Genomic DNA, 26261 nt, shown 5'->3' on the forward strand with positions numbered 1-26261 from the left:
ATCGTTTGAATAATCGTGATTTCAATAATGACTAAAATAATGGTGATTATTATTTTTTCAATAACCGAGCAGCCCTAGCTGTAACTGTCACTCAAGTGTGTGTATGTGTGTGTGACCAAGGCTGACTGGACAAGAATGAGCGTAGTGCAAATAATTGAATCATTATCACGCTCTCTCCTAATTGGCAGATTGTGAAGACAAACAAACAAAACAAAACGAGCTGTGGTCATTATCTCGTGAGGACAAAATGCTACAGTCGTTTGTAACTATCAATGTCTAGGCTTCAGTTCCGACACAGCAATTTATGTTTGACAAAAGCGACTTCACCCAGCTGCAATGAAGTCATGTCATTCATTTGAGCGCACCGTTTTCACACAAGAGGCTCAAAATGAATACCAGCCTCTTTCGTTATGTCCTTCCGGTGATTCATATTCCACCTGCGTCACGAATAAAACATCGTCAAAACCGCTGTAAAGGTAAAATGTCTATATTGACAGATAAACACATCAGTCCGATCTGTAAAGAACAAAGGAGATGTGTGCAAACAGAGCATGTCGCCTGTCTGTCCTGAGCAAACCAAAACCAAATCAATTTCCTCCATCACGCAATGTTGTCCACCCTTTTACAACCGAAGACACATGCAATAACACACTGATGTTTCTTGAAATCAGATTACGGCAACATTTTAACGCGATTACAAATGAAAAGTATCTGTCTAGCTGTCTATTGTCAATTAAAGTCTTGTTTCCAAATCTAAAAAGGCCGCTCCTTACATAATTAGGTCATTGTGTGTAGGCCTATGTCCTGAACAGGAAGCAACCGCTCAGTATGTTTTTTTTTTTTTTTTTCCATCTCCAAACGAACATCTGACTGATCCGCTGTAGGAGGAAACTCTTTAAACATTATGAAGCTGCAGCCCACACAAGTACAGTAGGTGCTCTCACCGATAAAATGTCTCTGTTAGAACAATGAAACCGCGCGGCTAACTGTGCACTCCTGCTAAGAAAGGAGTGCTAATCTCATTACCGCTTCCTGGCATGAGAGAATATTCATTTCTCTCAAAAAAAAAGAAAAAAAAAAAAGAAAGAAAGAAAAAAAAAATCTCTTGCACATCCCAGCATTTCATTTTCCATGTAATTGAATCAGTCAAAACATGCAAACTCCATCAATGATTTTGCGCATTTGCATTTTTAATAAGACCAGATTAATTATAACAAGGGCTAAGGCGACCGCGACTATTGTGCAGTCTGTCACACTCATTTAATTCTGCCATTACGTCCCATATCCTATTAAGATAATTGCCTTTTTATTCTCAATCAACAACCCGCCAAGGCTATTAAGCTATAATCTTCCACTATTAACCTTAAGCATGTTCGAAAATTGAAAACAAAAACAATAAAAAAAAGGGGAGGAGGAGAAATATGGATGTTGTTTAGGCAAAAGCCCTAAATGAAAAATAAGTCCATAAAGTTGACACTTGGCATCGGGCGCAAAGCAAACACATTACACAGAGGAAATGGGTATTGGCATCCCTTCCCGCCGCAGCAAGAACAAGCACAAAAGAAAAATGGGTCTCCAGAGGACAGATGTTTCCCCTCTGTTTCTCTGGGGGGAGGGGGGGTTGCGGGGGGGGGTCCCACAAGAGTCATACCTAGGGCCGTGTTGTTTTAGGAAACCGTGTGGAGCTGCTTTAGAATAAATGACACATGTGAAGGCCAAGGAGGTGGGATTTAGTGGGGTCCTGGGACAAATGGCATTCTCACAACAAACGTTCATTCTTTTAGGCAAGCTATTTTTCTTTCTCAGCTTTGTAGAAAATGATTGGTCCAAAGGTGAATATAGCTGAGGATTGGGTCATCAAAACTGCTAGGATTTCTAGGATTCCTGCTGCAGATTGGTATGATACATTATTTACAGTATATGGCATAACATGGATGTTTTGTGAACATATATGGGCTACATTTTTCAGAAACCAACCGAGAAATTAGAAATTACTTATCAAAAAAAAAATCTAAAAAGAAGTGTGGACAACTTAAATTAATCAGGAATTTAATTTGCACATTCAGAAAAGTGTTTTAATCCTTTTGTTCTGACACATTTACATAAGGGAACTGAATAAAAAGGGAGTATGATGTCCTACAGTGTGAACTATTGTGATCTTTCTGGTTATGGTGATCTTTATCCGCTGTTCAGTCGGCTGAGGTGTCAATCGTGTGGTCAGGACTTTTTTTTTTAGCTCAGCGCAGAAGCCGCTGCACAACTTCCCTTAGAAATGGCCGTAAAACCAAAATTATTGCTTATTGAACTTTATTAATATAACAATATAGGATTCAGCTCAATGTCTATTCAAGTTTTCTGAACGATTGCCTTGATCAAAACTACTTTGTTAGAACAACGAGTGAAAGAGAAAATAAACAAAGCCAGGAAAGAGCAGGGGTTGTGGACTGCTATGGCAATGAAAACACAAAGGCTTACTGTATGTTTTCAAAAGCTACTATACCTTTATATCCAATGCCGTTTTCTCAGTCCTTCAGACAGACAATGTTGACATGCCTTTTGCAGTCACTCCGACATACATCCCTGTAATAGTGCCCTTCAAAAAAAGAGACACTTTTAAGCACAGACATCTCTTGTTTTGTGGCAGATGCTTAATAAAACTGCTCTACTTCATTAACATGTGCTCTCAAAAGCAAACAAAGCTAAGGTTTACAAACACTCGATAATGCTAAGAGTAAGTCAAATGTCCACATGCGCACAGCCGGTTCACACTCCCACCAGTTATTTCACTTTCAGCACTAAAGACTGAACAAATCTCTCGCTAAGTCCTTATGTGCCATATGGGCTCACATTTACACTGTGGTGGACACTATTTCACTGTGAGGCATTAAAGGAGGGCTTCATGATTGTACATTTAAGAGCAATGGTGAATATCATTGTTTTCAGGAGCTCAAATGTAGTTATTTATTTACAGTAAATAGCTATGTTTGAGGAAATAGCAGCTTTAGAAACATGTACAGTGCATTACAAGTCACTAGTGATCAGAAAATCTAATTTAACACAAATTATAATTCAATTACTGAGATAATGGACCTTCGAGAGGATTATTTGGAGGTAAATTCAATCTAATCCAATTTATTTTTATAGCACATTTTATAAACAAGCAAGAGCTGCACAGGAAAAGGTTATACATCAAAACATTACAAACTTTTATCACAATATATAACATCTTTTCCTATATCATGTAGGTTAATCAGGAGTGTGCTATACTGTAAGTTGCCTCTTGCCTCCACAGGGGCGAGTGTTACTATGGCAGCGGGGCTTGTTCCTTTGAGAGACAACAGCTGTCTTTACCTTGGGCAGGCAAACAGGCTCATTACGAGCGGCCATGTTTGTTTTGGTGCCCGATACCTAGCCTTAAGCAAACAGCCCTATCTCCACTCTGCAGCAGCACTCTGTACATTTCCTTCCCCCCTTTGCACCACATTGTATCACAGCAGCACGATTCCCCATGTGCACCGTGTCCGAGCTGCCGGCGGCTCTTATAGAATGCGTGCTTAATTGAGAAATTTGTACGAAATGCGGCTAGAAAATTGCAGATATATGGGAGAAATGCTGCTTCTGCATTAAAACCTAAGTCATTCTGATATCAGCAGTGTGGTATGTGACATAAAAAGGCCCCTTTGTTTGCTTCACAGCCTTCTGATAAAGCCCTCATTATTTAGTGTGCTACAGTCAAATTTCTCCTAAAGGTTTCACTTGAATATTTCGGCGCACTAGAGACTGTCTGCTGTGAATGACAGGCAGGTTGGATTCATCACGCTCTGACAAAATCCCATTTAAAAACGAAAATGTCACTCCATTACAGCACCCAGCAAACAGAGGCATGCTTTAACCCGAGAGGCATTCATATTAACTTGTACAGAATAAGGAAAATGGGACTTTGCGGCTTATATATAATGCATTTTCAAGAGCAGTGCTTGAAAATCCAGTCTACAGTGGGTTCAGTATGTATGCTTACTTACCCTTATTTATTCCTGTTATGTTGAAGTCTGATACTTGAAATGTTCACCATATTACCTTTTTTAATTCATTCAGGCTTCTATAGGGGCTGTACCTTTCTGTTTAACCGGCAGTGGATGGAAAATTACCACCGGCCCGAACTTTTATGAATGTTCACAAACAGCAGAACGACAGAAAGCAATGGAATAAGTTTGAAGCTTCAGTAAAAGGTTAACAAATGTCTCAAGAGTGTTTCACTTATTATATTTTTCTCCAAAAGTTTTGAATTTCTATATGGTTTCAGGTTCATTATTGGTCTCCTGAGGAAGACACTTGACTTGGAGTGTCACAAGAAACACAATACAAAAAGGGAAAGAAAAAAAAAACTGCTACAAAATGAAACAGAAATACATAAAAGAGGTTCGTAAAACATCTGAACCCTCTGTATTTTCAGCAGTGGTGCTTTATTTGATGCTCTCCCTGCACGGCGTTGGTCAAAGTCACAGTGCATTGTGGAATGAGTTCTTAATGTGAACTAATGAGGCTGTCAGTGCAGGGTCTGGGCCTGTTTAGTTTGACTCATGTTGTAGATTCAATTAAACGAGCTGAAGTTGAACTGGCCCCGAGCCACATGGGTAATGGGTGACCTCATTCAAACAATGCTCTGACATATTGAAACAATAAGAGGAAAGGGCTTGAGTCGCTGCAAAAGCAAACTGCACTCAAAACAGATAAGCTGCAACGGATTACTCTCAAGTCACCGGGGCTGTATGTAGAAATGTGACTTCTTTTTTTTTTTTTCAAGCAAATTATCAGAAATGTGGCCGGTATTCCTCTTAATCAGAGCCAACTTTGTTTTCTTAACAGATAAACAAGACTTGCAACTAATCCACTCTAAAAAAGATAACAACTGTGTGGTTCCCTAAAGGATTTTGAATTTACTTTCACCTAACGGCAACAAAAAGGCGGCGCCGTAGAGAAGACACAGCACAGAACGTGTCTGGTGATGGATTATGGAATTTAAACATTTGGGAGACAGTTTTGTGTTTCATCTATGACGCAACAAAATCCAGTAAATTCAGATCGGAGCGCTTCAGCAGAAGAAACCAGTCAAGTGAACAGAATTATTCAACTGTCAAAACTGAAGCAGAAATACAACTCCACCTACGCGAACTTTACAAAAACAAGTCGATTTTGCATAAGTCATCATAAAAATGCTGACAAAAGTGGTCCACACCTTTAAATGTATGCTTACGCTTCTTGTCGTTCCTACGCCCTCATATCTTCCAATATATTTGCTTGCCTGAGAAGTCCAAACTGATATATTTGGCTGTTGAACTCTTATCTAAATCTTATCATACACTGAAAACTATGTAAACAGCTTTTCCAGGTTTAAATCAAGTTTTTTAGCCATACTGACACACTGTAGGCTGGAAATGTTTCTTTTTAAAGCAGTGCTAAGTAACTCATGTCCCTAGAGGCCATAAGTGCCACTGCAGGTGTCGTAGCATGTTACGTTTTTTTACTCATTACTTGTCGGTGAGAGTAAATACTACGCTGACAGAAAAGACAAAGGGAGAGAGGGATATTGTACATCCCATTACACAATGGAGATAATTTCTTTCACTCAAAATTGGCTGTAAATACTGTTTAAGTGGCGCTAGCCCACAGTTAGCTTTGCCCATTAGCCTGTTAGCTTCTTCTTCGTGATTCTATTAGTGTGTATTGCGCCTCCAACTAGGAGCAGGGAAAGTTGCAAGTGTTGTTTTCTGGCCAGAGACACCAGGGGGAGATGAAAGACCCCCCAATCATCCCATTAACACTTGTATTACGGACTACGGAATTATTAAATTTATTAAGGTTACTTAGTACTGCTTTAAACCCAGGCTTGTATTCCTAGATAATTCAGACATACATCCCCTTTTAGGGACATTTTTTGCTCTTGTTTCTGTATTTGCCCGGACCAGCGCGGTTACAGTAAACAGATAAAGCTCTCCTCACACAGAAGAAGACACTAAGTGCAGCTCGTTAGGCAACGCTCCCCGCGGCCCTCACTCCATTAGAAATTAAAACCCAGGACAATTAGCGCCCGATCGGTCTCAGCTCGGCGAACTACAGTCTGCATCTCTCAAGACTTAATTACAGGCTCAAGAGAGAACAGGGATTCTCCACAGAGCGACAGCAATGGCCGTTGGGCAGTGGATGAGAGTCGGCGCACAAATAAATACACATGACCCAAAGCACATAATGAATCTCGTCAAATGTACTATTTTATGCTTTATTTTAGCCTAGGTATTGATGTCATATACTGTAAATCACACAAATATCATACTAGCTGATACACAAAGCCGTTGAAGCCTGTTTACCATGTTACAGTGTAGTTCCCTCATCAAAAACATACCAGTAGTTATGTTGTGTGTGTTAACCCAAAGACTAACAGACCCATATGCAAAATACTGTATACTCATGAGACTCCAAGCCACTCAATGGACCCTTTTCATGACAGTGTTACCCTGAAAATGACAATGAAGGATTTTTTTTTAGTCAATACAAACTACTTTTAAATCAGTAGCGGGGTTTAGAAGTCTTTTGGTATCATGACCAAGAAATAGAAAATGATAGAGAAAATGAAGGTGAGGGTTTTTCTGCATGAAAATGTGAAACTCTGAGGCTGGAGGCAAAGAGCTGAAACAGGTGAAAGGAGTCGGGACTGTCCCCCATTCTAAACATGTTACCCAACTGTGGTTTTCACAGTTCACAGAAACTGACAAAAGACCAAAATAACACTTGCAAAACAATGAGGTTGTTATTGAAGCTGACTATAAGGCCATTTTCTTATGTTATAAATCATTTGAAACCATACATTCTGATAAAGATGTACAATTTAGAATATAGGTCTTTGTGCCCTCAATCTTTTAACGTATTCATATAAAAAACTTACTATTATTAACAACTTACTGCATTGATTGGGATGTAGGAATAAGTAGGCTTCATACAGCTAACATACAGTACTTGCCACCTCCTCTATAACCATGTAATAACCATGTAAGCTTGCAGGAGTTTTAGATTTCTCTCAAGCTGTCCTCTGCACTGGACTGTTATAACATTATGAATGTTCTACCTCTGGCCTCAAGAGGGATCATCAGCAAACTAACGATCTTTTTAGTCCAGCCTGCAGAGAAAAGGCTCTTAAGTTGCTAATGGAGCCTTTCGAGGTGTGAGGCAAAACATCTTTATCACTACTAAACAAAAACAACCAGTGTAGCGGAGCTTTTTTTTCTATTAATACAAGCACTTCTAAAACTCAAAGGACATTCATTACCACTGCTTCAAATGCTGCTAATACTACTACAAAACACTACTTCTATTCTTTAACAAATACTCTACCACTTCAGCACATCTGCTTCAACAACAAGGGCCTGCTTTTGCCGGACTAGATTCTTAACGGGTTTTGAAATCTCATTATGCAAAGACGCAGTAGCACGAATAAAATGCTTAACTTGAAACGTGTCATCAGTCTTCAGCAGTGCAGGGGGCCAACTAACTCCCCTGTAACAATGGCACAAAGCATATTTCTGTGATTGTGCGAGTGGAGTTTATGTAACGGCTGACCGCAGTGCCCTTCAGCAGAGAGACACAGGGAGATTTGATCGCCCTGTGTACTCGCTCCGGTCACGTGATCCATGTCCCATTATATTGTGATGTTGTCATAGGAGGAGAGGAAATGAAATGGCTCGCAGCTATGTGCTCTGTGCGGCTGGAGGGGGGTGGGGTTAGCAGCGGCGTAAAAGACAGGCTTGTTACGCTGGTATTCAATGGATCACTTATAAATCATAGGGCTTCAGAGAAAATGTGTCTCGCTGGATTCGGTAATCCTGCTTATTCAGTCCGTCTCCCTCTTCCGCGCTCAAAACGCCAGCCCACACGCCGATACCGTCAGAGATGCAACTGGGTCGAGTCACCTTCACCAAAGCTTGTTCTTTCCCCCCCGCGCTATCTTTTTCTCAGTTTTGTTTTTTTCTGTTCTGAACCGGTCAATGGTGTGCAGAAGGAGAAGGTGTGCCCTCTGTTGGCCATTAGAAAGACTGCATTTTATAACATCATTAAACATAGGGATATTTTCTTGTCACGTTGTACGTTGTAGAGCTGTGGCACCAGATTGTTCCTGTTTTCAATCCATGGAAGAAGGAGGTCATTGAAGATAAACTGCTCGTTTCTAGCTCTCAGAATACTTCTCTTACGTCCTGATTATTTGATGGTGAAGTGAAATAGGGCAGACCAGCACAGAAATAAATGATGCCTATTTTAGACTCTTACATCATCCGTGTTAGCGACTGATAAAAATGCACAATATTTACATATGCAGTCTATGTGCAGTGACTTATTTTTTCATAAATTGCTGCGTGAGGTGGTAAAAAAAACAGATAAATTGAGTAATTCAGCTTTCGCAGTATATATTATTCTTAAAGGCCCAATACGTGATTTTCTTTTTGTAGGTTAACAGCATTTTTGCCCCGTAAAAGTAGTAATTTGTGGGAAAACGCGTAAAATTTGCAATAGACATTATGATTTGTCCCAAATAGTCAATATGTGACGAAAAGGGGTATTCCAGCGAGGTGTTAAAGTTGCCTGGTTGTATCTCAAAGAATTTATTCCTATTGGGTATAACATACAAGACTTTTACATTTTGGAATTCTAATATTACAGTTAAAGCTGTGAAAAACAAAACAAAAAACAAATGACCCATTATTGCAAATTATTTCCCTCTTTATCTGATTTACCAAGAATGCAAAAGACAGGACTTTGGACACATGTAACATTGAAAGGATGTGAAATACCCGAGACAGGCAAAAAGAAACATTTTCCATATCTGGGACATTATTCTAAAACCAAGCACAGAGCAATGCTTTTAATTTAATAGATCATGAGCCTGAGGCTTACCTCCGAGGTATGTTTAAACTGAAATGAAAATAAAGAAATCATTCGGGAACAGGTTTAAACCATTTAACAACAGAAATTTCTCTCCTAGGGCTATTAATGTAAGCTTGAATGTCAAATACAAAAGGCAAAAACTCCTTACGGTGCCTTAAAATGTGTGTGCCATAATAACATACCAGGTGTAATGACTAATACTAGCCTGCCCAATAAATGCCGTGTTATAAGAAAAGCAACAATGGCCTAAATATGGAAGTACCTCACACCTACACACTCACACAACATGTACACGTCCCGCAGCGCTGCAATTACCTCTCCACACAGGACTTTGAACACAACACGGTTTTGCATTTTGATATGTTTTATGCAAATGTGGCGCCTTACGTAAATGAGCTTTTTCAGGGCTACATGAAAGCAGCACGATAGTCCAGCCCTTCACAGCTTTGGTTAGAATTTAACTAACCTTATGTGCACGCCTGGGGAGCCGTGGGTAAAACGATTAATAACTGACTACAACAATGACTTCCTAAAACTTGCTTCAAAGGATTAATACTACAACCAAATAGTGTTAGAAATGCAACTGTCTGCAATTGTCGTTAAAATAGGTACGGATATGTTTTATCTCATTTGGACATTCAAAGACAGAAAATGAATATTTTCCACTAAATTAAAGGTATGATTGACATTTCACAAACATTTCATAAACATGGCCTTCACTATGAGGTCGACCTTATAGTCTTCATAGACTCAAAACAAGCCCTGTCCCTCCTTATTTGTCAGACCTTCTATCTGTTCGAAACACTAAGGGTGCTAAAGTCCACAAACCAGCTCCTGCGGGAAGTCTCCAGAGTCAACTACAAACACTGGGGTGATCGGGTCTTTTCAGTTGCTGGGCCCAGACTCTGGAACAAGCTGCCCCCTGACATGTGCACCTTCACTGACTTTGGCATGTCTTAAAACCTATTTATTTTCAGAATGGCTTTTAATAGTCAGTAATGCGGTGACATTTTATATCATCTTATTGTTGATAGCCTACATATTTTATTATTGTTCACTTAATTGTTTTTTATTCTCATTTTGTCTGATTTTACTGTAAACTCAGAAATGTAGAATGTGCACTTTGGTCACCTTGAGTTTTGTAAAGGGCTTCATAAATAGATGTGGGTCGATTCATTGATTGATTATTGTTTAAATCCAATGAATTGAACCAAATAGATAATTTTTACTTAAAAGCCGCCACAAGATCTAAAAGCTGCGGTTACGTGAGACAGTGCGCAGGTGTTTGAAATTTCACCTGTGCTAATGCTAACGCTCTCCTGCAGAACATTATAATACATACTGCTTATTTTTTAAAGAAAGATGCCAATATGAGACACACACATTCTTTCTATAACCTAATTGCTTTTATCTCTGTTTTCATGTAAACAAAAGTGGATTTCAGGCGTAAAACCATCAGGTTTGACAAAGGTGTAAAGGAAGCCCTGTGGACACTGTTAGTTACTCTTCCAACCTGTTTTACTGTCTGCCTCGGCATCTCACTGGCAGCTGATTTGTGCCGCCTAAAATGGAACATGCTTGCATCATTTTCCCCTTTCTTTTCTCCTGATACACAGACAGTTAGATGAATCTCCTGTCAAACTAAAAGCACAAAGTGATGTATGCAGGCGGTGTAATGATGAATACTACGAACAAAAATGCTGCACAATGAGGCATGAAAGAGGTAACAAGTGCGCAGTGTCAGATGAGAGTTTCCTTTGTACTGGAGCGTGAATGGGCAGTGTTTAGGCCACAGAAGACAAACAGCCTGAGCTCCTGTCTGTGTTAAACTATAGGAGCGCACACCGCGGCCGCGGATCAAGTACCATTGTTTTAGTGAAACAGTAAACCCGCAGCACTCGCCAGGACAGCAGCCTCAGCCACTCAGCCAACGTGCTCCACAAATACAACCACAAGTGCCTCCATGTAAAAGACCTACTCCTGTCAATGAACAAAAAAAAGAAGTAGATGAAATATGGAAGATCACATTTAAAACACTTTACTGCATTATAGTGAGGAAGTGACATTACTTGAGTGCATGCAGAGTAATCTTAATTAATGTTATGTTTCTTATAGGAAGAGGTTAAACAAAGTGAACTAAATAACTACTAAATGGTGAAAGTACTATTGAAGAACTGGATTGTTAGTTTTGATAATATGACAAACACAAAGTACCAATAACATGGACATTCAAACACATTATATACACTTGATAACTTGATCAATTAAACTTTATTCAAAATGTTCCTATGTCCAAACTTTTAATGGACAAATCACAACTCAAGTAATAGGAAGGAAAAGTACTGTGTGATAAAACTACACAAAGAGGCACAGTTACTCAAGTAACTCAAGTGTACTTGACCCGCCACATCACAACAACATATTATGGCAACTACTAATACTACTACTACCATAGCTTCTATTCTCTCCTACTATAACATGTCTGTCATGATGAATAGCCTCCAGGTGAAACTCGGAAAATTAGAATATTCAAAAGTTAATTTATTTCTGTCATTGAACTTAAAATGTGAAGCAAATATATGATATAGACTCATTACAATGTGACATATGTCATGCCTTTGTTTGCTATCATTTTGATGATTATGGCTTGCAGTCCATTTTCAAAATATTCTTAGTTTATGAGATTTTTAATTTGGGGTTTTGACAAGTTGAGCCATAATAATCAAAATTATAACAAATGAAGGTTATAAATATCTTACTTTGCATGTAATGAGTCTATCATATATTGGATTCACAGGTTAAGTTGAATATTAGAAATGAATGCACTTTTTAACAATATTCTAATTTTCCGAGTTTCACCTTACTCCAACGACAACAAACTGATGTAACATTATCAGTAGTTGAAATTACAGTAAATGTTGAAGAAAACACTGCAGACGGCACTGAATCGCTCCAATCAAAGTCGAATAACTTTCTACGACAGCTGAAATGTGTCTGCATATGTTTGCCCTTTGTGTACAGTTGTGTGAGGGGGAACAGGGAGGAGGGAGACGGGGGTAGGGATTAGGGCGGAGTGCAATTTTTCAACAGGGCCAGTCCTCTGACATGATCTCTAATTACTCACAATGCCGTGTGTAACCCTAGCCACAGATTAGGCTGCATTACGGGGCTTAATAAAACATGAGCGTCTCTCAGTTTCACTCCTTTCTCTGGCCGCTCACACCAACTGTTGCTCCGGCTCTGACACCGACACTGTTGTTTTCGCTGTAAGTGGCCTACAGCTCCAGCAACAGGTAGAGTCCCCAAAGCCCCACTGATCTCTGGGTAATTAGGCCAACACGGACGGATCAGGCGTCGAAAACGGCCAGTGGACATAGTTTATCACTTAACTATCAAACCACATGAGAGCATTTACAGAGACTTTTCACCTCAAGGGCGACACAATAAAGCAGCTGTTGTGGAACATGTTATTAATGTTGCAATTTCATTTGGATTCACAGTGAGATTAAAGCACAATCAAAAAGTTTAATCTCCTGGATGACTTGGCAGGCTTCATGCTGGAGATGGTGAGGTGACAAAGCTTCATTGCACTTGCTCTTTCTGTCACAATTCAAGGTGTGATACTGTATGTCTAAGCAGCAGAGGTGCACAAAAAAGAGAGCTAAGGCTACAATTTGGATTGCAACTAAAAATCTTTTCAAGGAATGTTTGTTTTGAAGCATTTTTGTATTCGTTAATGCTTTTTTTTTGTAATAGGCAATGAAAAAGCAAAGTCAGTATGAAGGGCAAATGACATGACAGAGGGAGCTAGAATTACCTGCATGTATCGGAGCTTTGGTTGCAAATTGCAGCTCAATACAACACACATTTCTTTTTAATGAAATGTCTAAAAAGAAGACATCTGGACAAAGACAGCGTTTTAGAGGTGGAGGACATTTGGCCTCTGATCCAACGGACTTTGTCAATCCAGGATTGACCTATCTTTGATGTGCCCAGATGTCTTTGTTCTTAACATTTTTTTGTACTAGATGTCTTGGATGGATGAAAATCTCATCTTCTTCATGTCAGGCAATTGTAAATGTATCCCATGTAGAGAGTGTCTCGTTTTACTATTGTACTCCCCTAAACAGAAATGCAAATTGTTGCACGCTAGCCTTAGATTCAAAGCCGCATGAAAAAAGAAACATATAGGCAATAAGCTGTTGAAGTACGCCGCAGTGCTCCTATACCTCGCAATTAAATCCACGCAGTTCTTCATCTGAAATATGAAAAATAATTTGTTTTACATTAAAATCATCTTGAAATAAAGGCTGCTGAAACGGTCAAGCTCGACCTTTATTTAAACTATTCAAATTGTCTGGGCTTCATCTTTTGCGTACTGTACCTCCTGCTCTGATGTCTATAGTCTATTTAAGCGCAGACACAGAATGGCACCACTCAAACACAGTCAAATGCAGGCTCTCTGGTTGGTTAGTGTGGGCTGTGCCAGTAAGTGCCGCTTTAGGCTATGGGTTTTCACTACTGTCTACCGTGTTATTAACAAATCTATAAAAAGATCGACTCAAGTTTTCCTTTCCTGTGTAATTGTGGTGTTAACAGCAGCGCGGTGCTCGTACAGCGACTTGGACGAGTTTCTCGATAGCGCAGAAGCACAGGACCATTTGTCATCGTTTCCAAAAAATCCGACTTTTCTTTCCCTTTGTTTGTTATTGTTGGCGACATCCGTCATCATCGGGGCTCGTGGCCAAAACCATGCAGCTTTCAATTTATTGCCTACGCGAGAAGCAGAGGTCGAGTCTCTTTTCATTTTTGTTATTTGAATTTTAAAAGTGAAAATTCAACCTTGTTTTAAAGAGGCACCCTGCAAAGCTTGTTAATTTCCATTTTTGATGTTAGGATGACAAAGAACGAACACAAAAATGGAATAAATGCTACTCAGTGGTTTAGTCTGGCCACTGTCCAGGACTCACCCCGCCTATAGACTATAGTTGCCAGAAAAGACTCCAACCCCCCGCAATTTCTACATGAAGTGAGAACACAAGAGCATGAATGAAGTACATGTTTAAATCGAGCTGCTGCAGGAGACAGGCTATTGTTTGTGGATCAGGGTCTGAACATGGTCTACACAGGGAGACTTCTAGAGACATTCGATCGCACTTGACTGAAAAATATGCCGAAAAAAATAACCACAGACAGAGGCTACTGTTACTGCGCTTTTGACAGCTTTAATGCCTATTTCAATCACCAAACTTTCCACTGAAAAAAAAATCAAAAAAATCAATCAGCGCCCGGTCTTTTAACACCTTTACACCTTCCTATAATCGCTTTGTTTGTTTTCATATTCCCTCGCCGGCCCGCTGTTAGCGATCCCATCATCAACTCACGGACTGAATGAATAGGGCACAGTGTGATCGCTCCGTTAGCTCCTCCGCTCTCCGCTGACTGCAGCCGATTACAGCCTCGCACGGGCAATTATATCTGCCTGCTAAATATGTCACACGTAATAAATACAAGCTCCTGACAGACAAGGCCCAGGGAGAGAAGGCGTGAATGAGGAGGCAGAGGAGAGGGAAAGAGCGGAGTCAGGAGTGTGTAGATTAATCAGGGGCGTCATGGCGGGGGGAGATGCGCAGTGAAGGTGAATGGATCAAAGATTAAATAGGCAAAGTAAATAATAAAGTGTAATAGAGGTCCAGAGATGAGGCAAATTGCAGTCTTTCTTTGGCACTTCTGATGGAGCGACTTTGTTAAAAGGAAATTCAACTTATGGAATGTCTTGGGGTCATAGCCACTAAGAGTCTACTTGTATTAAAGAGGGAGTGTTGCATTTCCTAAACAACAAAGTGTAATCTAACACTTTGTTGTTTAGGAAATGCAACATTAATTTCATTTCATTACTGATTCTCACTGTCAGCCCCCCATAAGCTAGAATAACCCCTGGGAAAGCTTCAAAGATTACTCAAAGATGTGCAAGTGGGTCAAATCACCGCTCCAGGTACGATTTTGATGAGAGAAACAACATTGTAACATGTAAAAAAAAGAAAAAAGGTTTTGCAAAACAACCTCCAATTTCTTGTTAATCTAATAACATTTACTGTGAATCTACTTCTGGCATCACAAGACCCTGCTATATGGCAAGGGCTTTGTGTTCTATTCATGAGCTTTCACACACATCTTTTTTTCCCCCCATCATGCAATTAATGTGTAATATCTATGGCAGCAAAATAGAGGGTATGCGGATGATGTCACAGCATGGCAACAGAAGCAAAATGAGTGAATGATGAGTTATAAAATGTGTTGTTTCGACACTGCGTCTGGGATATTGAGGGTTCTGTATGAATGATGCAAGTGCATACCCTCTGTGTGATCATATAGCCGCATGACTATGTCAACAGCACCTCTCTAGTTAAGCATATGGGATGCAAAAACAGCCAATATCTTAATTCATATGAAAAGGAAAGGATAAATACTGATAGTAATCGTGTCAATTGGGTCTAGCTGGTGCTTAACACTGTTAGTGCCTCTCTGTCTTCCACAGCCACATCTTTGGCCACGGTTTAGCGCATTAATTGAGCGCTCATTTGCCCACTGTCCCCTCAGGCTGCTGCTCAAACATGGCACTGACACTATAGCAGCCCATAATATTTGTAAAGGATATTCAGCGAGAACAAGGGGAGGCAGCCAGAATGAATCCCTGGTAAGAAGCTCAGTCAGGCCCATCATGTTTGCACAGGACATACCTCAGGAAGCTCTGACAACTGGGAATGTTTGTCCAGCTTCCAGCCTCTTCCATGCATGCAAACACGCGGCCATACATGCACACAGTATGGAGACGCTGTACAGACAGGGATACAGCACTGTAAACAGACACATATTTCACACACAGAGGGGACTAGTGAATAACGCAAGTTATATAGAAGGCTACAGTACATGCAATAATGAGAAATGGAATGATTTGAATGGAAAGTACAGCTCTTTTGCAAAAAGGTTCAATAGGGTTAATTGAGGTTTCCACTGTACCATAATTTTTACATTTACAAAATAATTGCAACCTCCTACATACAGTGTAGATTTGAATCAGATTACTGATCATTTACAGCGTGGGCTTTGGACAGGATGCACAATCAGCCACAGACTTCTTAGTTGCAGGCAGGTGCACCACTCACTCTGCTGGTGTTCATAGGTAGCCTTTTTAAGGTTACAGTGTTGACAAAACAGAGTCAAATTCCTATTGTGTTATTACACAGTTGGTTACGGCCCAGATAGTTTAATGTATTTATATATTTGACTACTATGAAAACCAGGAAAGTCCCACTGAAATTACAAAATCTCTTTAGGGGAAGCACAAGGAGAACACGCTGACTCCAAAAAGAAAGGTCACACATGGTCAAAGACAGGACCTTCTTGCTGTGAGACGAAACCCTCAGGTGAAATAACGACTCAAATGAAACATGTAAATGAGAGACAACTTATATGTAATTAAAAAAAACAACTTTCTGAAACTTGTGAATGTCTTAAGAGCTTACACGCACATTTACTGCACTATTTCAGTTCAGCGAAGAAAAACAGCAACTTGCATGGCCTGCATTATTTGCACTGCATGCATAACTACTTCCTCCCCATACACATATTATTAGTGCTTTACTTGTAACTTTCCAGGCCCCTTCTGAGAGTTCACAGCCATTAACAAATATAATCAACATTTAGCTGCACCCATGGGTCCCTCTGCGCGCAGGTGCTCTGTTCGCCTCTGCTCTTCTTCAGATGCTTTTTCAGGGGAGAATGAAAATGCCACCACAGCGCCCCATGGGAGCACCAGGCCTGACTAATGCGCGTGCTGCAGTGGGACGGCTGTTCTTAATTACGGGAGCAGACGCCGAGGGGGGTGCACTGGAGCCCACCGCAGTACGAGCGTCCCGGGACTGCCGCTGCCAATAATTAGCACGTGGATAAGCCCCCCACCCTCGAATACTACTGGTGGTTAAATAAAAGCATACGCACATAAAAGCTCCATTAAACAAACAGTAAAGATAAACAACTTGCAGGGTTGCACAGTGGCAGAGTGGTTAGCAAGTATTGGTCTCCGGCCATGATGCACCCTCCCTAAGGCTCGAAATTGCATGATTAGTCACGTCTAACTCTAGAACAGGCCAAACTTTTATTGTCCAACATAAAAAACAAGTGAACAATGGACATATCCGAGGTTAATCCAATTTGAATATCAAGCTAGATCTTCACAAGTGGACCGTGTATGACTTGAGAAGAGTCATACACAATCTTACAACAATGACCTGGACAGGGCCCATTTGAGTGGCTTTCCTGCAGTGACAGAGATATCCCCTGAATTAACACGCCCACCTCACAGCCTCTTTAAAGGGGCTAGATGCAAGTTAGCCATTTTATACTTACTACTGCCACCTCAGGTCATACATGTAACTGCACCTTCTATATTAAGCTTGTGCATGACGGCAATTCCTCATGGAGAGTACCGTAGATTCTCGATCTGTGCCAAGTCTAATTGACCGAAGAACATCTTCATCCAACAGGCAGCCAGAAAGCTGAACTCTCCTCTGCCCTTCCTCTGCTGCCCCCTATTTGTGTAAATATGTGTGTTTGATAATATTGCTCTGTAGGTGAAACTGTCTTTTTGCAACAAAGGTTTGATGTAATTTTGAGTCTCTGTAAGTGCTAGCTATTTTATGTTTAAACCAGTGGTTCCCAAACTGGGGGGCACGTAGGATTTCTGGCAACTATAGTCTAAAGTCCCTGGAGCCTTGTCTGGTCAGGGGGTCAGGTCATAGGAGATATCATTTGAGCAAATTAAGTGGTAGTAAAGCAGTCTGGGAAGGGGATACAGGTGCAGAAAACATTCACAATGTGTTTATTTGTTGTATTTAAAAAGTCATTGGCCGTTATTTTTACATTTTGACGCAACACATGCAACATGGGTGGTTTCAAGAAAAAAGCTTGGGACCGACTGACTTAGACGCCCATTTCAGTATTAGATTATCTGATCAAGTGATTAATGCTTTTGTTTTGTTGCCTCCAGAGCACTGTCAAAACAATTCTGCAAATAGATCCATTCAATTTTACAGTCATCCAAACCGATCAAAATAGAAAAATCTCATGTGAGCCGGGTGACTCAGCCGATCCCAGAGATGAACTCAAGTGGTTGAGGGCACCATTACAGGCTGCTTCCACCCCATGTGTGTGTCCACTGGTCGAGCTGTGGAATGCATGGCCCTCCCCTGCACACGTCTATGAAAGCTTTTGTGACCGTGGACCTAGAGTCAGCAGAACGCCTGAATAGTTAACATGCACACAGGCTCTGCCCCCCTGTCCTACTGGGACACTGATTACTGCAACAACTTTTGACTTCAACTCCATCCTCTCATTCTCCTGTGTGTTGTGCTGTCAAATACCATACAGTTCATTAAATAATAACGCAGCAGGTCAAACACACTGCTAAACCTTATATAAGGACTTAAGATGGATAAGACGAGATGGAATAAGCTTTGTTCCTGCTCAAATGAGAAATGAGACAAAACTGGGATTAAAGAACCAAACAGCTTGTTAACTGCGCCATTTAAAGAAGAAATAAGTCACTTGCTTGTCTTAATAAATGCTTTTCGTAGTCCCTGTGGGGGTAATACAAGTGTTAATGGGATGATTGGGGGGTCTTTCATCTCCCCCTGGTGTCTCTGTCCAGAAAGCCACACTTGCAACTTCCCTGCCTCTGGGTCGGAGGTGCAATACACACTAATGGAATCACGAAGAAGAAGATAACAGGCTAACAGGCTAAGCTAACTGTGGGCTAGCGCCACTTTAGCCGTATTTGAGTGATAAATATCCCCATTGTGTCATTGAGTTGTGGCACAATATCCCTCTCTTCTGTTGTATTTTCTGTCTGCGAAGTATTTACCCCCACGGATAATCAACGTGTAAAAAAAAAAACAAGCTACAACACTTGCAGTGGTGCTTATGGCCTCCAAGGGAATGAGTTACTTAGTTCTGCTTTAAGCCTCAAATTCAATGATACATTTATATCATCAAGTAATTTATTGCATGTAAAGTGTTGCTTAGACCACACATTCGAATATATCCTACAATACGTTTTTGTACATACACCTTGAATACCCTGTACCTGATTATTTTCTAAAGTAATAAAGTATAGAAAAATACATGATTCTGTCCTTCAGTATCTAAGTGTAAAAGAAGACTTTGTGTGCTGTGCATCTGATAATAAATACTCTATCTGATGAAGGATAGTTGTTGTAACCTCAACCCATACATGTTTCAACACTCAATATTGCTAATCCATGCCTCCTCTTTGGATAATTTCAGGCTATAAACCGCTTGTGCCACGAAGCGATGAGCCTTCATGCTTTCTCTTTGCTGCGAAAAGACCAGTGCTCCTTAGAAGACAGAGAAGAGAGATGGCTCTTTTTACATTTTACATTGCTGCACATTTGCTGGCCTATTTTATAATGCTATAGTCAGTCAGGAAACCTTAGTTTGCAGCAACAACGAAATAAAAAAGTCCCAAAACATTATGAAGGCAAACCTGAACTGAGACAAAAGATACAGAAACTAATGAAATAAATACATAGCCTGCTTACTTGCTACTTTCCCCACTGTAAAAAGTTTCTCCGTATCTATTACACCGCTTCGTCTCTACAGTATGTTGACGTGCGGAAACAGTCTCGATGTTAATATGAAGTAATCAGCCCTCTGCTCGGCATAAACAAATGCAGCGGTGTAATAAAAGACCGACAGGGCCGATAAGGTATTCAAATGGAGCGCATCATTTTCTGCACTTATCTGGAGAGAGAAAGAGAGAAAGAGAGACCACCATCCCACAAAGGCACTCTTCAGGCCTGGCCTATCGCGGCACATATCAGCGGTCGGGGGAGATCATATGAGCTGGGTGGGGCACGCCGGGTAAACACAGGGACTACTCTATGGTATTGCCCTGCACTGGCCAGCGGCGGTGTGTCTGTTTGATTAAGGTATTCAAATAAAGGAGGCAGACACAGCGTTCCCATTTCACAGAGCAAACCCGCAGAGACGCCCGGACAAGAGCCTGGGCACACTGCAATTATAGCCGAACATGACAGGGAGTGCTTTAAATACGGCCCAAATTGATACACTCTATATGTGCAGAGTGGAGCAATAAGGCTGTGTGCAATCTATAGCAAATGCATTGAAGAGAATGCACGCTCGATTACTAGTTTCCTTTCATTGTGGACTTATTAAAGGGACTATACAGAGTTTAAAAATACTAAAATTAAGTATTTTCCTCCCCCTACATGTTCCAACAATGTCCTAATGTGTAGAATGAGCCCAGACCTGTTCACCACAACTGCCTCTAAAATCCTGCACTGTCACTGAAAACGGTGTTACTTCGGGTCCGAATTGCCGTCATGCACGAGCTAAATATAGAAGGTGCAGTTACACGTATGACCTGAGGTGGCAGCAGTGAGTATAAAATGGCTAACTTGCGTCTAGCCCCTTTAAGAACTGTGTGCAGTGGCTTCACCTGCTCCGTTACTCTTTTTATTACAGCATAGATCATTATCCAGTGGTGCCACACTATATTTCCATCCAATTACCATGTTTTTATTGGGCCATAAAGTAAGGTAGGACCAAGTAAATTCTTCATCTTATCGTCTTATAATTCAGGTCTAAATCGGTTTTGAAATTCAGTTTATTGTTGTCCAGTTTAGTTCTTGGCTTGGTTTTAATAAATCAGCCCTAGATTTCAGATGAATGAGGTTGGTCGGTCCTGGGTGAGACTTGGCCTGGTTTAGTATCAGACAGAGGCATCTGGTTGTAATGTATATACTTAAATATGTAATTAATGAAGTCCTCCTGATTATTTTCAAGTCCAAACGAGTTTTATTCTTGACTCAATGAGTTCAGCACCTTGTGTCTTTACTCAAATCAAATCGAACATTTACTTTGGCCTCAACAAACCCATGTGTCTCTAAACATCACCAATAATCACATCACAATATTAAACGTAGTTATTGCATGTTACAGTGATATCGTCGGGCAGCCCTAGAGTAAACATTAAGTAGCACAAAGCCATTGTAATATCATTATCAAGCATCATCATCTCTCCTTGGCTGCCGAAGAGCACCTAGAGTAAGTAATAAAAGGACTGCACGTACACAATCGCATTGAACGCAACCCATCAAACACGACTTCAGGGTTATTTATGGCTGTTTGGAAATCGGCTCAATCTGAGTTTCCTTCAGAAAGGTGTTTTGTTTTTTTCTTCTTTCTCGCTTCTTTCTCGCTTCATCCAGATCTTTTTCTTACCATTTTTTGTGATTTACGGTGCAGTACTTCAACTACCGTAAAGGTCACGTGGCTGCAGGGAATGGGATTGTACATAAGGAAGCCAATGACAAATACGGGTGAATTAACTTGCATGGTATATAGAGGGAAATGCACAGGCTTAGAGTTGAAGGAGCTCAGAGTCGGTAATTAGAAAGGATACTTTGTGGCGAGGCGCAGTGACTCAGAGCTCCACAAAAAGGCGTTTGGAAAAATAGCATAAATCTACAATACAAACACATTAGTTTGTGCATTTAAGTTATCCAAAATACATCATCTTTGGCAAATTAGAAGCTACAGGAAGCTACATTTCAATTACATAGAATTTGAAAGTACTTTGGACAAAGGTACAATTATACAAATAAGGGACAATAACTGAATCTACTTCTACAACTGTTACTACCACTAATACTAGTACAAAGACGTTTATGCCCCCGGGGTGAATGTACAACACCATGACTTTTAATACAACAAGAAAGGCTGTCCAGGAGTTAGACTTGACCCTTGTTAACAGGACACCAGCCGACCGAATCCCACTGAGACACCATAGCCCCCTACTCATTTGCAATTCGAGTGCAGAGTAATGTTACATGTTACTATCCCCCCCTTTTTGTGACTGCCTGTACTCGTCCCACTTATTCCAACATGTCAATAATTGAAGTGAACAATTGTCATGTAGAGAGACAGTGCTCTTTGGTCACTGACCGAACATGGAGTCGCTGACTATAAAAACTAATTCAAGGGACATCCCCCAAGTGGAAGAGAACAATGCTTGCAAAGTACAGATACACGTCTGGTCAAAAACTACACCAATACAAGTATGTTCAGTCTAATTTCTTTACTAAGTACTTAAGTAATTGCTCATGAACTTCGTACTTGACCTATGCGCCTTGTGAACGTCCCTTTGCAATGAACTCCTCTGGAAACGCACAGCGGGTCTGACTGTTTTGATGTCGAGTCGTGGAATGATTCGTTTCAGATAGAGAGACTTTCCATTGCCCACACAATGAAAGGAAAACATACCCAACGGTTTATTTTCTCTTCTTCGTGTTCTCAGAAAGGACCAGCCAAAGCACTCCAAACCATTTCATCTGAGAAACCGTAAGAGGTACGCTTCCCCTCTCATCCGCAAGCCTGTTCAGGTGAGTCACTGCTGCTATCTGATTCGGCAACGGAGAACATGACTGTGGCGCTACATAATGGACTGAGCAGGACATTGTGGGTATGAAGTAACGCTAAATAATGTGGCCTCCATTTCGATTGTTTTTAGGGGGTTTTTAGACGGTTCACTGCAATTGTTATTGTCTGGTTCAATCAATCTCTTCTCATTAGTTTAAAGAAAGACTTCTGTTTTCAGTTCCACCGTGTAGACTCACTGGATGATGGAATAGTTGTTATTGGTCACTGTTCTGGACACAATGGCTTTTTTTTTTTTAAATAAATGACTGTAAATGAAGCAGTTATTGAGCTTGGATTTATTCACTTTTTGTTCAAGGCACACCGATTATCCCTGATGGCACACAGGACCATGTTGGAAACCACTGATCTACAGCATTACAAACTTTTGGTTCTAAACCAGCAACAAACGTACGACTACAGACACTGAGCGCTATTGCTAACTAATTGAATCCTTTTGTTCAGACTGCATGATGAAATTGAAATACATAATTTAGTCATTTCCATTTTTCTAACATTATTGGAGGAAGAAAAATAAAACCCTTAACAGGTGTGCGTAGGCCAGACATTCTTTGAGGCAAAAAGGTACTTCATTCAATCAGTGTAGACAAAACCTGTTGAACATGATGCTTATAGATCAGTCTTTTTTTGTGTGCAATTGATTGAGTGCAGCCTAACTTTGTGCGATCTGCAACAAACTTTTATTCAACACTAGACGGCCCTTTGAGCAAAGTCAGAGTCCTTTTGGTCTTTACAGTAAGATTACAAGAATCCGCTCTTTCTCCTCTCTCAGTTATTAGTGTAATTGGACAGCCATTCACTTTCAATGGAGTTATAAATGCCACCTCAAATGGGACCGGCACAAGCCAAAAAAGCCTCACGGGTATCAGAACTTAAAAGAGAGACAGAGAAAGGAGCATGACTTGCGCCAAGCCGCGGTGTGGGTACGCGGTTTCTCGTTACAAAGTAATTAACGCTACATTACTGACACACATCTATTTAATCGCTGAACTCCCCGAGGAGAGGCATGTAAGCCATAAGAAATCATTGAGAGGGGAGATAATGTTAGGAGAGCAGAGCAGAGCACACAGGGGCAGTATGGATTCTATACAGCCCTTGGTATTCCACATCGGGTGGGACACTTAATGCCAGCTTTGTGCACAACACAACTGCGCGCAATCATAAGGGGAGTAATGACAGACATGTAAAAAAAAGGTTCAAGGGGAACGAGGAAAGGCTCGGAAAGAAGGAAAAATAAGAGACAACAGAGGGGTGGACAGTAATTGTGGCATGTTTCAGGATTAAAGCTGGACTGGGCAGCGGTCGTCAGCCTCGATTCCAATAAAAGTCAATAACTTGGCTCGTATTAGTTTCTATAAAAAAGCCACATGTTTTAATGCCATTTATTTCAACATCTTTTTGAACCACTAATAGCTTTACCCCTCACAATGCATCTCCCCATAAAGTGCGTATTGATTCCTGTCTCCGCTTATATTTCACCAAAGATTGTTTGACATTTAAGTCTCTTGATTGGGCATGAGCCGCTGTCAAGGGGACTGCATTGTTTTTTTTTCATTGCAAGACCTCTCCTCTACATTAATGAACTTGCACTTGGGATGTTGTTTACAGTGGGAGATGCAGCTTTCGTCGAACACTTCATAATTACTGGTGAATTGAATGTCTTTGCTTGAGTTTAGAGAGTAGATCTTTGGACAAACGTCACCTGTTATGCGCAAAACAGATCTTGTGGTATAGAAACACTGTAGGCTATGGAAGCTATAGTGTCCAATTAGTTCTAAGAGGGGGGGGAAAGAGTGAGAAAGTGCCGCTCTCGGAATCATCACCAAAAGACATGAAAGATCCTTAATTAAAGTCATTAACTTTTACAATTTTCACTAAAGTGTTCATTTGGACTAACTGTCAAAGGCGCACGGTGCGTAAAAGCAGCTCGCACGGAACGCGGAGGGGGTGGGGGGTGGGAATGACAGGTGAGAGAGACCATACAGGGGCAGCTCGTCCCTAACCCTTACCTTGTTCGAGTGGTAATAGTCCAACGGGCTCAGGCAACTCGGGTCAGTCGGTAGAGCGCATGAACCCACATTAGCCGGGGGTGCAGGGTAAAACCTCACGTCCATCGCAGGCGGAGCGACACTGAAGGCATGAAACCACCACTTCTTCCGCGCGTCCTGGACTCAATACAGTTTGACAAACAGAAGAAGAAAAAAAAAACGTGCTGCTCTACTCGGTGCGCGCTCTCTCCTCCACATCCACTCTCATAAACTTCCAGATAACCAGCCCCCCCCCCAAACTCAAGGAGATGCGAGACCGGGATGCCACAGTGCCAAACACTCACTCCCAACACAAACGCTCGGACAAACACGTGTTGGCCAAACTCTCTCGCGGGCTCCAAAACAAACAAAAGCGTCCTTCCAAATAGATGTCCCCGAGGTTTTCCTGGTAGTTTACGCGGGATAAACGCAAAGAACTCAGAACTCCGTGACGACCTGCATATTCTCTTGGCTCCAGTACAGAAGTGCGCGGACTTCCCTCTCTGCCATGCGACCTCTGCCGATAATAAACGGGAGAGAGGAACGGAGGCAGAGAAAGGGGGAGGGGAGATTGGTGGCTGCCTTGGCAACCACTCTCCTTTCTGCAACTGCGCGCTCCTGATTAGCTGCAAATGTAGCGGTGTGCACGGCTGCGCATTATGAAGCCGCTGCCATCAGAGTGCATCGTAAAAAAAAAAAAAAAAAAAAGAAGAAGAAGAAAAAAGAAAAAGGGCTCCATTTGGGTTTCTTCTTCTGGCGGGGCAGGCGGGAGGAGGCGCGTGTACAGTGGGTGTTTTGCAGCCCTTACATTTGCATGACTTTACCTGGACATGTCATGTGCACTGCAGACTTCACCTGCTCATGCAAAGCCCAGTGTCCCGGGCCACGGCACACAATGCCCTCTCTTCACAGACCTCTCGTTTTACAGTTAGGGACAACCTTGTCCAGGCAAATCGTCACGGGTCAAGATTTGTCAGGGAATGTCATGAGAAAACGTGATTTAGTTTTGAAGAATTATTTCAAATGACAAAGTAAATCTCAAAACATTATTCTTTTCTGCATTGCCATCACCAGCTTGTGACGGCAACAAATCATCTGTGAGTAATTTGAATAATGGTTTGATAAAGGCCTATTATATTGAATGTCAGTGCGTCTGTTTGGGCTGGATGCGGCCTCAAACAGCTTTGCATGTATACAATTCTGATGGTTCTTTTTTTTTTTTTTTAATTCAAAAGGTATAAAAAAAAAACACTGAGTTGCAAAGATTTACATTACAAAGGAAAGAACCATCTGCACATTCTCTTACGGCATCCAATGCAGCCTGTATTTGTTTCCAACGGCTGCTTTTAACTCTCACATTTTAACATATTCACAGATTCAATTCCTATGAGTAAACAAGTGCCTACGTGTGTGTTGTTTGTCATCAATTGTCTTCTACATTTTATACTTAAAATGAGCAAATGTTGCAGGTGTGCGCAAATGTGCTGTCTGGATTAAAGCAAGGCGAGGCTAAAACCTCACACTCATAAGGCATACAGGGTGCAGAGTGCAGTGGAGGAATATGCACTCGGTTTAATCTTCAGTGCCATCCAGCTGCAGAGTGGATGAGGCTGAGCAGAGAGGCCTCCCTGACAGCTCTCTGAATGTGATGGATAGCACAGGCCTACCCTGTGATGTGCATGCACATTTGATGTTGAAATGGCCTATCCAAGGGACCATTGTCTTTCAATCATGTCAAGGCAAAGTACAGAAGAGAGCACATTT

The 26261-nt window shown here is 41.1% G+C and overlaps 1 protein-coding gene across 2 annotated transcripts in view; it reads right to left on the reverse strand.

The window, feature by feature from the left end:
- LOC306964553 (TOX high mobility group box family member 2-like) overlaps positions 1–25082 on the reverse strand; it is a 124029-nt gene extending 98947 nt beyond the window's left edge. The window contains exon 1 of one of the 2 annotated variants that reach the window (XM_079558610.1): positions 24480–25082. In XM_079558610.1, the coding sequence (XP_079414736.1) occupies positions 24480–24584 (105 nt within the window). In that variant the 5' untranslated portion in view covers positions 24585–25082. The remainder of the gene's footprint in view (positions 1–24479) is intronic. The other variant, XM_079558609.1, reaches the window with a different exon arrangement.
- Positions 25083–26261: the final 1179 nt, after the last annotated feature.

This window comes from Gobius niger (assembly GCF_951799975.1).
Source record: "Gobius niger genome assembly, chromosome: 6".
In the NCBI taxonomy this organism is placed as follows: domain Eukaryota; kingdom Metazoa; phylum Chordata; class Actinopteri; order Gobiiformes; family Gobiidae; genus Gobius; species Gobius niger.